The 14,400-nt window shown below is 43.6% G+C and overlaps 1 protein-coding gene across 5 annotated transcripts in view; it reads right to left on the bottom strand.

Moving 5' to 3' along the window:
- Positions 1-14,400, bottom strand: part of SLC5A6 (solute carrier family 5 member 6) — a 268,897-nt gene that overhangs the window by 210,741 nt on the left and 43,756 nt on the right. For 3 of the 5 annotated variants that reach the window (XM_033936346.1, XM_033936350.1, XM_033936349.1), the window contains exon 2: positions 2,294-2,984. In XM_033936346.1, the coding sequence (XP_033792237.1) occupies positions 2,294-2,623 (330 nt within the window). In that variant the 5' untranslated portion in view covers positions 2,624-2,984. The other 2 variants (XM_033936348.1, XM_033936347.1) reach the window with 2 other exon arrangements.

Raw genomic sequence — 14,400 nt, 5'->3', positions numbered from 1 at the left:
CCCCATAACGTCGGCGCGATGTCTATTAAGTAAACTGGGGGGGGTTCCCCAACAAAACCCCCCGTCGGAGCTCCTAAAAACTGTAATTTAGAGCGGCGCACGCTGCGCTCAATTGTCGGCGCGCGCTTTTGTCTTTCGCGCCGTTGTCTATGAACCCCATCATAGCACTGTACATTCGGGATCTGATAAATACTGGGAGAACAAACGTTTTCACAAGAGCTTGACTGTGTAACTAGGTATACCAACAAGCACTAGCAAGGAGTCAGGCCAAGATTCTGAAGAAAAAAAAAACTGGTTTAAAAAGTGACGGTCTGCTAACGCAGCCATTTTTATAGTGAATTAAAAAAAGCGAGACATTAAAAAAAAAAAATCGCAAACATAAATGAGGTCGGTGGACTGCAGTGAAGATTCACTAAATTTACATGTACTCATCACTGGTGATAGCAATGGGCACATGCACAGAAAAAACATGTTAAAACCCCCACAAAAACACAACAGCAGAAGAGATGTTCAATCTCTCCCACTACCAACCAACAAACCCCCCCTCAAGCAGCGGGGAGAGATGCCCATTCTCTCCCACTGCCAAGAAACACCTGCCTCCGCTGGCTGCGTGCATCCCCGCGGTGGGAGGGATGCAGATTCTTTCCTGCTGCCACGATACGCCTGCCGCCGCCCATCTGTGCGCATGTTCTGCAGCAGGAGAGATACCGATTTTCTCCCACTGCCAAGAAACACCTGCCACTGCTTGGTCATGCGCATCCCCCACAGGCCCATTTTGGATGACGCAGGCCAGCTGGGAAGAGGAAATCCGCGTCTCTAAGATCATCTACTTAGAGGTAATGGGAAGAGGGGGAGGGGGCAGTAGGGACAGGGGGTGTTGTATGGCAGGGGGTCACTTGGCAGCGGGAGAGAGTAGGCATCCTACCGCTGTAGGCGAGGGGAGGAGGGCTTCGCCACCGCAGCAGGGGAAGGGTGTTGCGATGTAAGGGGTGAGAATGAGCATCTCTCCTCCTGCATCACAACATGGCTTTCTAGCAGTCTCTGACACTGTGATGCCTGTACCGGTACCCCTGGGCCAGTCGCTTATTTTTGTCACCAAAAGCTGATGCCACATTTCAAAAATGGCTCAGCATTTTTTAAGAATCCACTGGAGGGTTCATTTCAACATTGAAGAGCCCATTTGCATGTCATTGTCAGTGACTGCTAGAAAGCTCGCTATTGACAGAGATAATCAGTTTTGATAATCCAACGCTAAAATGCGTCCAGGCTAAATCGTCAGTAAACAGTTTAGCGATGGCGTTAAAGTTTTGAGAATCTAGGCATCAGTGATCACTTGAGTCATTCGCTTTTGATCCCACATTCATCATCCAGGGCCCTCCGATCTAACAATCAAAACCTCCTTTCCATACCGTCAATACATGAACTGTTTTACGATACTACTCATAAATCCATTTTTTCAGTTACTGCCCCCTCTCTGTGGAATGCCCTCCCATTAGATCTTCAATTAGAGAATTCTCTTGAAAATTTTAAAATCAAGCTCAAAACTTTTCTCTTTAAAGATGCCTTTACTCTTTAGTACCAGATGCCTTTACTCTTTAGTACCAGCTTCCGCTTCTCAAATCTCTAATTTCTGTGAAGCCCTGAAACATCAAACGCTTCTTCTGAAGCCATCCCCTTCCTAATGTTTTGCCACTCCCCTTTTACCTTCCTTTTTTTAAATTAATTTTTCTTTGATGTATTTTAAACAACTTCTCCCTCCCCAACTTCCCTTTTTCATGTACGTTACTGTGAATTCATTTAGTATTTTTTAATATATGATAAACTATTGTTTTTATTTACCCATTTTAATTGTTTTCTACAATCTTTTTATATTGTACACCGTTTAGACACTTGTTTTGATAGACGGTATATTAGAAATAAACAAACTTGATTCTCTAATTTAGTTAAAAGAGAGATTTCCTAAACAAAACCATCTAATACCTTCCAGAGAACAATGAAAGAGAAATTACAAAATTGCACCAAATTTGTTTGGTGCTCCACATTTAACACCTGGTAGTTTTAACACCCACAGCCTCTACAGCCAAATGCTCTGTTCAAATAGCAGTTTTTCAAAGCTTCTGGTTTGGTGTTGCAGTATATTTTCAAAATTAATAAACTGTGTTCTACAAAATCATAAGTATGTCCCTTCTGAATCATAAGCACAGTATTCTAAATACTTTGAGATGCAATTTAAATGACCACTCATTTTAGGATTTCTGAATCCTAAAAGTGGGCTGATAGTTCCACAGCTTACCTCATAGGTGCTGGTTAGCCTTAAACGGTAGAACACTGGAATGAAGATGTGAGCTGGGATGATAAGGCCCAATATATAGGAGCAGCCTAAGAACCAGTACTCAGTACCAAACCGGTAGATCTCAGAAGGAACCCCAAGGATAGCCACTGCTGACTGAAAGGTGGCCAGCAAGGAAAGTGCCACAGGCAGGAAAGTCATGCTGCGATCTGCCAGCAGGAACTCCTGTGTGGTACGCTGCTTCCCACCACTAAATGCATAGTACATCCCAATCCCTGAGGAAAGAACCAGGAGCAGCACAAAAATGATATAATCCACCGTTGTGAATGTCATTATGGCAGGATGCAGCTAAAGGCCCCTCAGTTGAATTTTGGCTATAACAAAAACTGCGACAGTCTTGCCATTCTTTTCAGCACTGAACCCCAGCTTCTTCGGAGTTCTTGATTGCAGTGCAAATTAGGCAGTTCAGAACTGCCCTAAAATTTCTGTATCCTGGAAAACAATTTTTCCACTTTGCTAAAACCTCCTGTCAAATATTGCTTAGGAATGTTATCATTGGATCCTGCCAGAAATCTTCATGCGTCTAGAAAAGTGGAAACTAGGTTTCTTCATCCTCCACTGAGTTACAGACAGCGACACCAAATCAATCCCAAGCAGCACCGCTGGGCAATACGCTGAAGAAAGGAGCTGTAGCCTGAAACATAAAACAAACAGTGTCACTGCACTTCCATTTCTTTAAATTCACATTAAGCCTGTTCAGATCAGGGAAACTTTGCCATCTTTATATAAGCCAGAAACAAAAGAAGACTGCACCCTATAAGGCTGGATATTTATTGTAACAATAGGCTGTAAAATCTCCCTAGTCAGCTTAGAGCCAACTGACATATAAGAAGGCAGGCTGAGGGGGAGGATCAAAGGTTAAGAAAATCCCCTATCAAATGAGCTCTAATAAACTAGCTCCAGCACCTCCCTCTGCAGTAAAGATTAAACTTTTACATACAACTGCTTTCAGAGGCTTCCAAGCTTCTTTATGTAAACTTTTCAAGGTCACGTGACACACTTTCACCTAGATTTAGTGGCACTGCAAGAAAAGAACAATGTAATCTATAAAGTAGTCCCAGTTTAACAAAGGACAGTTCTATCACCTGCTGAGAATCTAATGAAATTCTGAATTTATAAAAGTCACCTTTCATTTCTTCAGTATAAAAGCACCAAGAGGAAATCAGCCAACCAGACTGTTGCTGGACTGTCCCTTACCATCACATCATAGCTAAGGGTAAAGAGCAGCCACTAGGTTGCTCCATCCAGAGAAACAGGGAGAAATGCATGTCTTCCTATTGCTTTAAAATATAAAATGAATCTGAAATTTGAATTTTCAAAGCACTTAGACACACAAAGTACCATAGTATAAGTACTATGGCAATTTGTGTGTCTAGGGGCCTCTTTTATCAAACTGCGCTAGCAGTTTTTAGCGCAGAGAGCCACGCTGAATGGCCCACGCTGCTCCCGACACTCTTAGTTTGATAGAAGAGGCCCCTAGACACACAAACTGCCATAGTACTTATACTATGGTACTTTGTGTGTCTCTAAGTGCAGTTTGATAGGAGGCCCTAAGTGCTTTGAAAATGAGCCCCTGTATCTCTTGATTTTGGTGTTCTTGTATAAAATTTTAACCAAGTTTGTATAACATACTGATTCTCCTGTGATAGTGTGGCATGTTATGCCGATTTTATAAATGTCTCCTACTATTTAACATTTTTATATCCAACTGATTCATCAGAAGCTGTGCTTAACTGGAGAGCATCAAAAAGCTGTCACCATACTTCCTCATAGATTCAAAGTGAAGTTTTCTTTTAGCAATATTTTTCTTAAGTCTTTGAATAAAATTTCAGTTCTAAATAATTTACTGTCTTTAATTTTTCATTAATATTCAGAAATCTTCAAATATTGTTCATGATTGAATGTACTGTCCTAGGGGGGAAAAAAAAAGACTGTTTCGATAACCAGTTTATTGTTTTATAAAAGTAACGAATTCAGCTATGCGTCTTCATGAAATTACACCAGGGAAGGAAGGCACACAGATTTGCATCTGCCCTATATATTCTGGTAAAAATAGACACACATGTACATTTTATAAAAGGTTAGTCAAAGATACATACCACAAATGGAGTGGAACTATTTAAAAATGTCTCAAAAACTAACCTAGCCCTAAACGAAGAGGATGATAGAGCATTCCTAGGTCCCAAAATATATATGTATGAGACGTGCCTGTTACACCCCTACTCCACCTGTTCTTCATCTTTGAAATGGCAATGTATATTGCATATAAGTAGGTGCTATGTTTGTGTGCCTACATTTTACATGTGTATACCCTTAGCAATATCATAGGATCCTGACTGAGCACATAAAACTCTGTCCCATACAATCAAATCCCTTTTACATGATCCCCATTTGAAAGTGTGTTACTCACAATTCATTTATTTATTAGGATTTATTAACCAATTTTCATTGTTGGCCATGCTGGGGCCATGCTGTACATGTGGGCACTATCCCCTCAAACCAGCAGACAAAGGTGGAGAAAACTGATCTTCACCAGTTAACTCACTGGTATAAACAGCTGGTGCAAAGTGGAAAGTTCCAGTTTTTTACTCTCTCTCTAGCACAGTGTCTCGCAAAATTTTCCAAGCCGCAGCACACTATAGTCAGGGCCGCGACTGGAGGGTCTCCGTGCATTCGCAGATGTTGATGCGATGACATCATGCACATGTGTGACATCATCACATCAACATCCATGCACACGCGGAGGCCCTCCAGACAGGACCCTGAGCTTGTTAACCCTAAAATTACTACACCAGTGGGGACGTGCGGAGAAGAGTAGACTCACCTACAGGACATGCCTCTCATGGCACATCCGGAATCTCACCACAGCACACTACTGTGCCGCAGCACAGTTGGTGAACACTGCTCTAGTAGATGGTAGGCCATTAAGGCTTGTGCTCCTGGTCCCAGGCCTAGTTCCCCATACTGCAAGATGAGAACAGACAGCGAGGTTGAGCTTAACATCTACTCTCAGGTTCCTGGTTCTTGAACCAGACCAGGTAGAGCACAAAGAATGGCTCTGCTGCCCATAGTCATGCTAGGTGAGGTAATGGTTCAGCCTGCACAGCTTCACCAGAGTGTTTTAAGTCCCACATTCCCCCTCCTCTCACTGCCCATACATACTATTTGGGTGTTTTCCCTACAGGCTCTCCTGCAGCATCCAGGCAAAACAATTTTAATCTGGCCTGTCTGGTTTGGCTTTATTCCCCTTGGGGGAATAAAGTTGATTCACAAAGGTCCTCAAGCCCAGTCCTGTTTCCAACAATGGCCAACCCAGGTCCCAAGTACCTAGTTAGATCCCAAGTAGTAAAACAGATTTTATGCTGTTTATCCTAGGAATAAGCAGTGGATTTCCCCATGCCATCTCAATAATGGTCTCTTTTAGGAAATTATCCAAACCTTTTTTAAACCCTGCTAAGCTAACTGATTTCACCACATTTTCCAGCAACGAATTCCAACATTTAATTACACATTGTGTGAAGAAATATTTTCTCCGGTTTGTTTAAATCTATTATATAGTAGCTTCATCGTATGCCCCCTCGTCCTAGTATTTTTGGAAAGAGTAAGCGAGTGATTCATATCTACCCTTTCTCAGTGAGCAGGGGGGATTATCTACCCTTTCCCAGTGAGCAGGGAGGATGCTGGAGTCATGGGCCAAGGTCAGTATGAGCAATTAATTAGGCATGCCTGCATGTCTGCAAGAATCAGCAGCTGAGCACAGCTGCCAGTTCAGTCTTTCCCTTTTTGTGACAGACTGTTTCTGACTTTGGCAACTGATATGGGGGAAGGGGATCCTTGTAGTTTCCCAGGTTTTGAGACCATCTACAGCTCCCAGGCTCTATGGTAGCATATTTTCAGGTGTGCTTTGGGCATGAGCACACACACAGCCTCTGCAGTCAGCTTTCTTGTCTCACTGGGCCTGGTCCCTTAGGATTTCAAACAGGTGCGACCCAGTCTGGACTAGCAGGACAGCCCTGTTCACCACTTGCAGGGGGTTGTGTTGGACCACCAATGCAAGTCTCCTCGGATGGAGAGCTCATTGCTTGGGCCAAATAATCCAGAATCCAGCCACACCACACAACTGATTTATCCTTTTTTAAATAATTTTTTAATTATTATTACGCAATTCCTACCTTGTCATATCCTATTGTTTCTATCTGTTTATGTTCTCTTTTCTCACAAATTGTAGTTCTCCCCTTTTTTCCTTTTGCTTTCTTGTCCTCTCCCCATTCAAGTTTGTCTGTCTCGTAAGGATTATGTTTATTATTTGTAGTCAGTCCCCTAATTAATATTTAAACAACTTTTATTGTACAACGCTTTGAATTTTATGTTAAGCGTTTAATCAAATTTTAATAAGCTATGAACTATGAAACCACTATCATAAAATGCCCATTGGCTTCCCTTCACTCATCGAATAACATACCAAATCCTTCTACTTACTTTTAAAGCAAGATCTGAACATACATCGACATTCATCAATTGATTGCTAATACTATATTCCCCCTCAAGATCACTTTGGTCGGCCCAACAAAATCTTCTTTCAGTCCCCTGGATTCGTCCTATATTTTATAACATTACCTGAAAAATTGTCTTTTCAATTACAACTAACTCCAGTGATGAAGATCCCTCTGTCTTCTGCCACCCCCACCTGCTGCCTGTCTGGGAGTCCAGCACTGGTGCTAGCTTAACTGATGCAGAGCCTTCGAGTCTATCCGTTTGTAAGGCCCTTTTGGTACTGCACCTCTGACGCATGGATGTGAAAGCTCTTTGTTGAAGTTAGCACCAGTGCAGTGCCCTGTGTGCACTCCAGATTCCGGGTCAGGCAGTGGTAGGGCGGCAGAAGGAGGAAGGTTAGAGGAGGAAAAACACTGGACTTGCCGAGAGGGAGGGGGGGAGGAGAAAGGGAGTGATGTTGGACTGAGGGATGTGGGGAAATGGTTAGAGTTGGTAAGGCTGGCTGGTTGGCTGGATGGGAATGGAGAATTGCTGGACGTGGATAGAGAAAAATGGGAGAAGGAATATGCTTCTTATGGGATGGAGAGGAAATGCACATGGATGGAAGGGAGGGAAGGGGAACTGAAGAGAAAGGGAAGATATGCACATGGATGAAGAAGGTGCACATCGATAAAGTGGAATGGAAGTAAATATAGAGATGAGAAGCACATGGTTGGAAGGGAAAGGAAGAGGGGAAAAGTTGTGTGGATGGAGGAAGGGAAGGGTATGAACTTGGGACACAGAAAGGAGGAAGGGAATAGAAAGGGAGAATTGTTGGGCATGAGTATGTAAGTGAGAGGGAAAGAGATGATGCACATGGGGAAAGGAAGAAAGAGGAAAATTGTTGAGCACAGAGAGAGAGAAGAATGAGGTAGAAGTATGGGGAAGAGAAGGATGAGAGGGAGAAATATTGGATAGAAACATAGAAACATAGAAATAGACGGCAGATAAGGGCCACGGCCCATCTAGTCTGCCCACCCTAATGACCCTCCCCTATCTTTCTCTGTGAATAGATCCCACGTGTCTATCCCATTTGGCCTTAAAATCGGGCACGCTGCTGGCCTCAATCACCTGTAGTGGGAAAGACTGAAAGGGATGCAAGGGGGAAGAATGCTGGATATAGGGGTGGAGGGACTGGAGGGAGAGAAGTGGCATGTGCTGGAGAGGGGTGATAGAAGGAGAAATGTTGGGCATGGGGCTGGTGGGTAGTGGTGAAAGATGCTACACATGATCTGGGGGATATGTTTGTGAGTGACATTGCTGAAGGGTTAGAAGGAAAAGTGTGCCTTTTTGAAGATGATACCAAGATTTGTAACAGAGTAGACACCGAAGAGGGAGTGGAAAATATGAAAAAGGATCTGCAAAAGTTAGAGGAATGGTCTAATGCCTGGCAACTAAAATTCATTGCAAAGAAATGCAGAGTAATGCATTTGGGGATTAATAATAGGAAGGAACCGTATATGCTGGGAGGAGAGAAGCTGATATGCACGGACGGGGAGAGGGACCTTGGGGTGATAGTGTCCGAAGATCTAAAGGCGAAAAAACAGTGTGACAAGGCAGTGGCTGCTGCCAGAAGGATGCTGGGCTGTATAAAGAGAAGCGTAGTCAGTAGAAGGAAGAAGGTGTTGATGCCCCTGTACAGGTCATTGGTAAGGCCCCACTTGGAGTATTGTGTTCAGTTTTGGAGACCATATCTGGCGAAGGACGTAAGAAGACTTGAGGCGGTCCAGAGGAGGGCGACGAAAATGATAGGAGGCTTGCGCCAGAAGACGTATGAGGAGAGACTGTAAGTCCTGAATATGTATACCCTAGAGGAAAGGAGAGACAGGGGAGATATGATTCAGACGTTCAAATACTTGAAGGGTATTAATCTTTTCCAGAGAAAGGAAAATGGTAAAACCAGAGGACATAATTTGAGGTTGAGGGGTGGTAGATTCAGGGGCAATGTTAGGAAATTCTACTTTACAGAGAAGGTAGTGGATGCCTGGAATGCGCTCCCGAGAGAGGTGGTGGAGAGTAAAACTGTGACTGAGTTCAAAGAAGCATGGGATGAACACAGAGGATTTAGAATCAGAAAATAATATTAAATATTGAACTAGGCCAGTTACTGGGCAGACTTGTACGGTCTGTGTCTGTGTATGGCCGTTTGGTGGAGGATGGGCAGGGGAGGGCTTCAATGGCTGGGAGGGTGTAGATGGGCTGGAGTAAGTCTTAACAGAGATTTCGGCAGTTGGAACCCAAGCATAGTACCGGGTAAAGCTTTGGATTCTTGCCCAGAAATAGCTAAGAAAAAAAATTAAAAAATTTAAATTGAATCATGTTGGGCAGACTGGATGGACCATTCGGGTCTTTATCTGCCGTCATCTACTATGTTACTATGTTACTATGAGAGTGGGAGAAATGTTTGATGTGGCAGCTGAGGGGGTGTGAGAGATGCACCCTGGATCAATCTTTCTCTCTCTTTCCCCACTCCTTTTGCAGCAAGGGAGGGAATGAAAGAAAGACAGATGGACAGTGAGAGAGAAAGGGAGACATGTTACCAATGGTGGTGGAGGAGAGAGGAAAAAATGTTGGACTCATGGAGGGACAGAGAGAGATGTTGGTTGGGGAAGGGAATGAGGTCCAGAGGAGAGGACCGTGCAGGAAGCAGAAAGAAAGAAATGTTGGATGCACAATCAGAAGGAAGTGCAACCAGAGACTAATAAAATCACCAAACAACAAAGGTAGGGAAAATGATTTGATTTTCAGTTTGGTGATCGACATGTGCCAGTTTGAGAATTTATATCTGCTGTCTATATTTTGCACTGTATTTTTTTTTTGTAGCTGTTCCTCAGGTGACATTGCATATTTTAAAGTCATCTGCATTGACCTCTGAAAAAAAATGAATATAAATGATAATTAACATTTTCTCTGCGTACAGTGTACTTTGTGTTTTTTGATTTTGTGGTTACCATTATGTATTGTTAATAAGATTATATTGTGTGTATATGAAAAATAAATGGAAGAAATACATTACAATTAGTACTATTTTTATGGGGGTGGGGTCTGGGGTGGAGCTTGGGAAGGGTACTCGCTTGACTTAGACTTAGGGGGTACATGGCTTGAAGAAGTTGAGAAACACTGGTTTAGGTGCCTCCTGTAACTTATAATGAAAGCTTTCTCATCTCTTGTGTAGTTTTTGCCACGTCTGCAAAATTCCAGACTCTGTTCCAAACTTACAGACTGAATATAGTGAAGGTAGAGGTGTGTAATCAAGTTAAAGTCTTTTACAAAAAAAAATAGATGCCAGGTATATTTACACATTTATTTTTTATATTTCCAAATTTAAATTTATAGGAAGATTTTTCCAGAAAATGAATGTTCAAAAAGGAAAACAATAAATTATTTAGTCAACACCTCAGGAGAACACCTGAATTCCAAGCTTCTAAATCAGTGGTTCCCAAACCCTGTCCTGGGGGACCCCCAGCCAGTCGGGTTTTCAAGATATCCCTAATGAATATGCATGAGAGAGAATTGAATATAACGGAAGCAACAGGTATGCAAATCTCTCTCATACATATTCATTAGGGATATCTTGAAAACCCGACTGGCTGGGGGGTCCCCCAGGACAGGGTTTGGGAACCACTGTTCTAAATCAAGATAATTCAATGAATTTACAGGAAAACAACAAAACAACAACAACAACAACAAAAGAGCAAGAGACAGTGATAATTAACCCCGCCCCCCCTTTTACAAAATCACGTTAGCAGTTATGCAGCAAATGCTCCCTATGGGCACTGGAGCAATTATCGCAGCAGCAGCTGCTAGCACAGCTTTGTAAAAGGGGGGGGGGGGTAAATCTACGGACAACTTTATGAAGTAACATTTTCCTGAAGACCCAAATTTTTCTAAATGGGTGGAGTTTCCGAAAACATACCATATCTATTATTTCTATTTGTGATCATTACAAGGGAATCTGAGAAAAAAATATAGCTCCTAAAACTAAAAGTTTAGGCTTCAGCTGCAGGAATTGCTTCTTATGAAGTTGAATTTGTCTTGCTATGTTTGGAAATATATTTATTTGTTGGCCACAAAAGGGAACATTCTTCCTAGAGAAATATAATTTTAAGATAGTATTTTCTCTAAATCCTGAACTAATAGAGATCCAGCCAAAAAATTTTGCATGGTTTTGTTCGAGACCCTAAGGATAACAACATAAAATTTTATTTAATTTGGAATTTGTGCATGGACCCCTGCTATGAGGAAAGGCAAAAGAGGTTAGGACTCTTTAGCTTGGAAAAGAGACAGCTGAGGAGAGCTATCATTGAAGTCTATAAAATCCTGAGTGGTATAGAACGGGTAAAGGTGAATCAGATGGTGTTTTTTTTACTCTTTTATAAAGTACAAAGACTAGGAGAGATTCAATGAAGTTAAATAGAAATACTTTTAAAACAAATACCGTAATTTTTCGCTCCATAAGATGCACTTTTTTCCCCCCCAAAAAATTGGTGGAAATAAGGGTTTGTCTTATGGAGCGAATACCCAACCCCCCCCCCCTCACCCCCTGGTTACCTTATTTTAATTCTGGTGCCTTCCCTCGCTGGATGTGGCTGCCTCTCTAGCGGCGCACAAGGCTGCCTGCCTGGTCGGCTGACATGACTACCTCCTCTTCCTTTTTCTAGCAGCAGAGCAGTGCACAAGGCTGCCTGCCTGATCCTGCGCCGCTTCGGTTCTCACAAGAAGCAGTACAGGATCAGGCAGGATCTGTCAGCCGACCAGGCAGGCAACCTTCTGCACTGCTCTGCCGCTAGAGAGGCAGCTGGAGACAGCGAGTCCTGCTTCCCACAGGAGAAGCAGCTTCCCCGCGGGCTGGACATGAGCAGCAGCCATTGGAACCAGAAACCGCCGAGGGTCCTAGCATGGCGCCATGGCCCTGACAGAGAGCGAGCAGCTATGTCAACAGCAGCGGCGGTGGCGGGTTCCAGCCTTCCGCTCTCCTCCCTCCCTCCCCCATGGCAGCGCTGCACATCCAGGCCTCAGCCACCTCCACCGCTGCTCCTCTGACTCCCTTCGCGTTTGCCTCAGCCCTCGTGGCAGGCGGGAAAGATCTAACCAGGGCTCCAGGAGGAACTGGCCCGTTAAGCTGCGCCTGACAGTAAGTACTATGTGCAAAAAACTTGATGAAAAAAGAATATTTCCGGATTCCTGATCCATTTGCCAAGGTGGTAGTTGATGGATCAGGGCAGTGCCATTCTACAGACCCAAAGTGGAACCAGCATTATGACTTATATATTGGAAAGTTGGAATCAATAACAATCAGTGTATGGAATCACAAACAAATTCATAAAAAACAGAGTGCTGGATTTCTGGGGTGTGTTAGACTACTGTCTAATGCAATCAACCGCCTCAAAGACACTGGGTATCAGAGGTTGTATCTATGCCAAATGACAATGATACAGTACGAGGACAAACAGTAGTATGTCTTCAGTCCAGAGATCAAATAGGCACAGGAGGACAAGTTGTGGACTGTAGTCATTTATTTGATAATGATTTACCAGATGGCTGGGAGGAATGGAGAACTGCCTGTGGAAGAATCCAGTATTTAAATCACATTACATGAACAACTCAATGGGAACGACCAACCCGACCGGCTTCTTATGATCTTATGCGTGTCAGCCACTAGGCCTGCCTGCCCTGTCCCTGCCTGCCCTGTGCCCTGTCCCTACCTGCCTGCCAGCCACTACCAGAGGGGGAACAGGGTATAGAGCCTGGCAGGGAGGGGGGACAGGGTGTAGAGCTTGGCAAGAAGTGTGGGGTTGGGTGCAGAGCCTGGCAGGGAGAATTATGATCAGAATTTTTTTTTTCTTGTTTTCCTCCTCTAAATTTAGGGTGTGTCTTATGGTCAGGTGCATCTTATGGAGAAAAAAATATGGTAGATGAAATATTTTTTCACTCAACGAATAGTTAAGCTCTGGAATTCATTGCCAGAGTATGTGGTAACAGTGGTTAGTGTATCTGGGTTTAAAAAATATTTGGACCAATTCCTATAAGCTCTTCTGAGCAGTGACCATCTATTAATGTACATGTACAGTACTGTGTACTCCTTTCAGCACTATAGAAATGATAAATAGTAGTAGCAGCAAGTCCATAATCTGCTATTGAGATAGACATGAGGAAAGCCACTGCGTGACCTGGGATTGGTAGCATAGAATATTAGTTCGATTTGGATTCTGCCAGGCAGAGGCAGAACAAAAGCTAAGGAGTCGGAGAGGAGGGGAGCATTTGAGTATGCATGCAGAGTGAACTCATCTATTTCAGAGATTCAGAAAAGAGGAGAGAACTAGATACTGGAGGAGATGAGACTTCTGAGGAAAAGTATCATGCCAAAATTTATTGAACTCTTACACAAGCATGCAAAGTTGTTTTCCCCCCTAAATGAGTTGGGAATTCTTTTTCTACTTTTTAGTCACTCAGACCCCAATGCTTAAAAGCTATACATGCATATAAGACTGTTTAAAGCCAGTCTTACTTGCAAGGAAACACAGCCTCCGATGCTCAAAATGGTTCTCCGTGGCTGCTACTGATCCACAGTAGCAGCTACTGAGAACTCTATGCAAATCCATTACAAGAAGCTCATTAGTATTTAAATAAGCTCTCCTTGTGATGCACAAAGGGGAACACCCCCCTTTTACAGGGCAAAATTTTTCAGCCGGTCTGGACTTGCGGCAGCTGTTGTGTGAGTGTACGGGGTAGAACAGGTGAGGCCCCACCTGGAATACTGTGTGCAATTCTGGAGGCCGCATTATCGCAAGGATGTGCTGAGACTGGAGTCAGTGCAAAGAATGGCCACCCGGATGGTCTCGGGACTCAAGGATCTACCATACGAAAAACGGCTTGACAAATTACAGCTATACTCGCTCGAGGAGCGCAGAGAGAGGGGGGACATGATCGAGACGTTCAAGTATCTTACGGGCCGCATCGAGGCGGAGGAAGATATCTTCTTTTTCAAGGGTCCCACGACAACAAGAGGGCATCCGTTGAAAATCAGGGGCGGGAAACTACGAAGTGACACCAGGAAATTCTTTTTCACTGAAAGAGTGGTTGATCGCTGGAATAGTCTTCCACTACAGGTGATTGAGGCCAGCAGCGTGCCTGATTTTAAGGCCAAATGGGATCGGCACATGGGATCTCTTCACAGGGCAAAGGTAGGGGAGGGACATTAAGGTGGGCAGACTAGATGGGCCGTGGGTCCTTATCTGCCGTCTGTTTCTATGTTTCTATGAACAGCTGCACCCATTTTTAAGCTATTTTTTTAAAAACAAAAAACCTTCCATACCTCTTATCCCCTGTGATCAGCTGAGTGGCACTGGAGCCACAATCATTTGAACGAGCCAGTGGATCTGTGCCACTCAGCTGATCGTAGAGAAATGGGGGGGAGGGCTGGGGTTGCATCGGGCTTGATAGGAGGCAGAAGAGCTGTTGTACCTATCGTTTTGCTCTTCTGAGTTGGCGCCAGGCACAGTTCTTTCCCCTTATAC

Source organism: Geotrypetes seraphini, chromosome 3 (assembly GCF_902459505.1).
Source record: "Geotrypetes seraphini chromosome 3, aGeoSer1.1, whole genome shotgun sequence".
NCBI classification, from domain to species: domain Eukaryota; kingdom Metazoa; phylum Chordata; class Amphibia; order Gymnophiona; family Dermophiidae; genus Geotrypetes; species Geotrypetes seraphini.
This window is presented reverse-complemented; position numbering and strand designations above follow the sequence as displayed.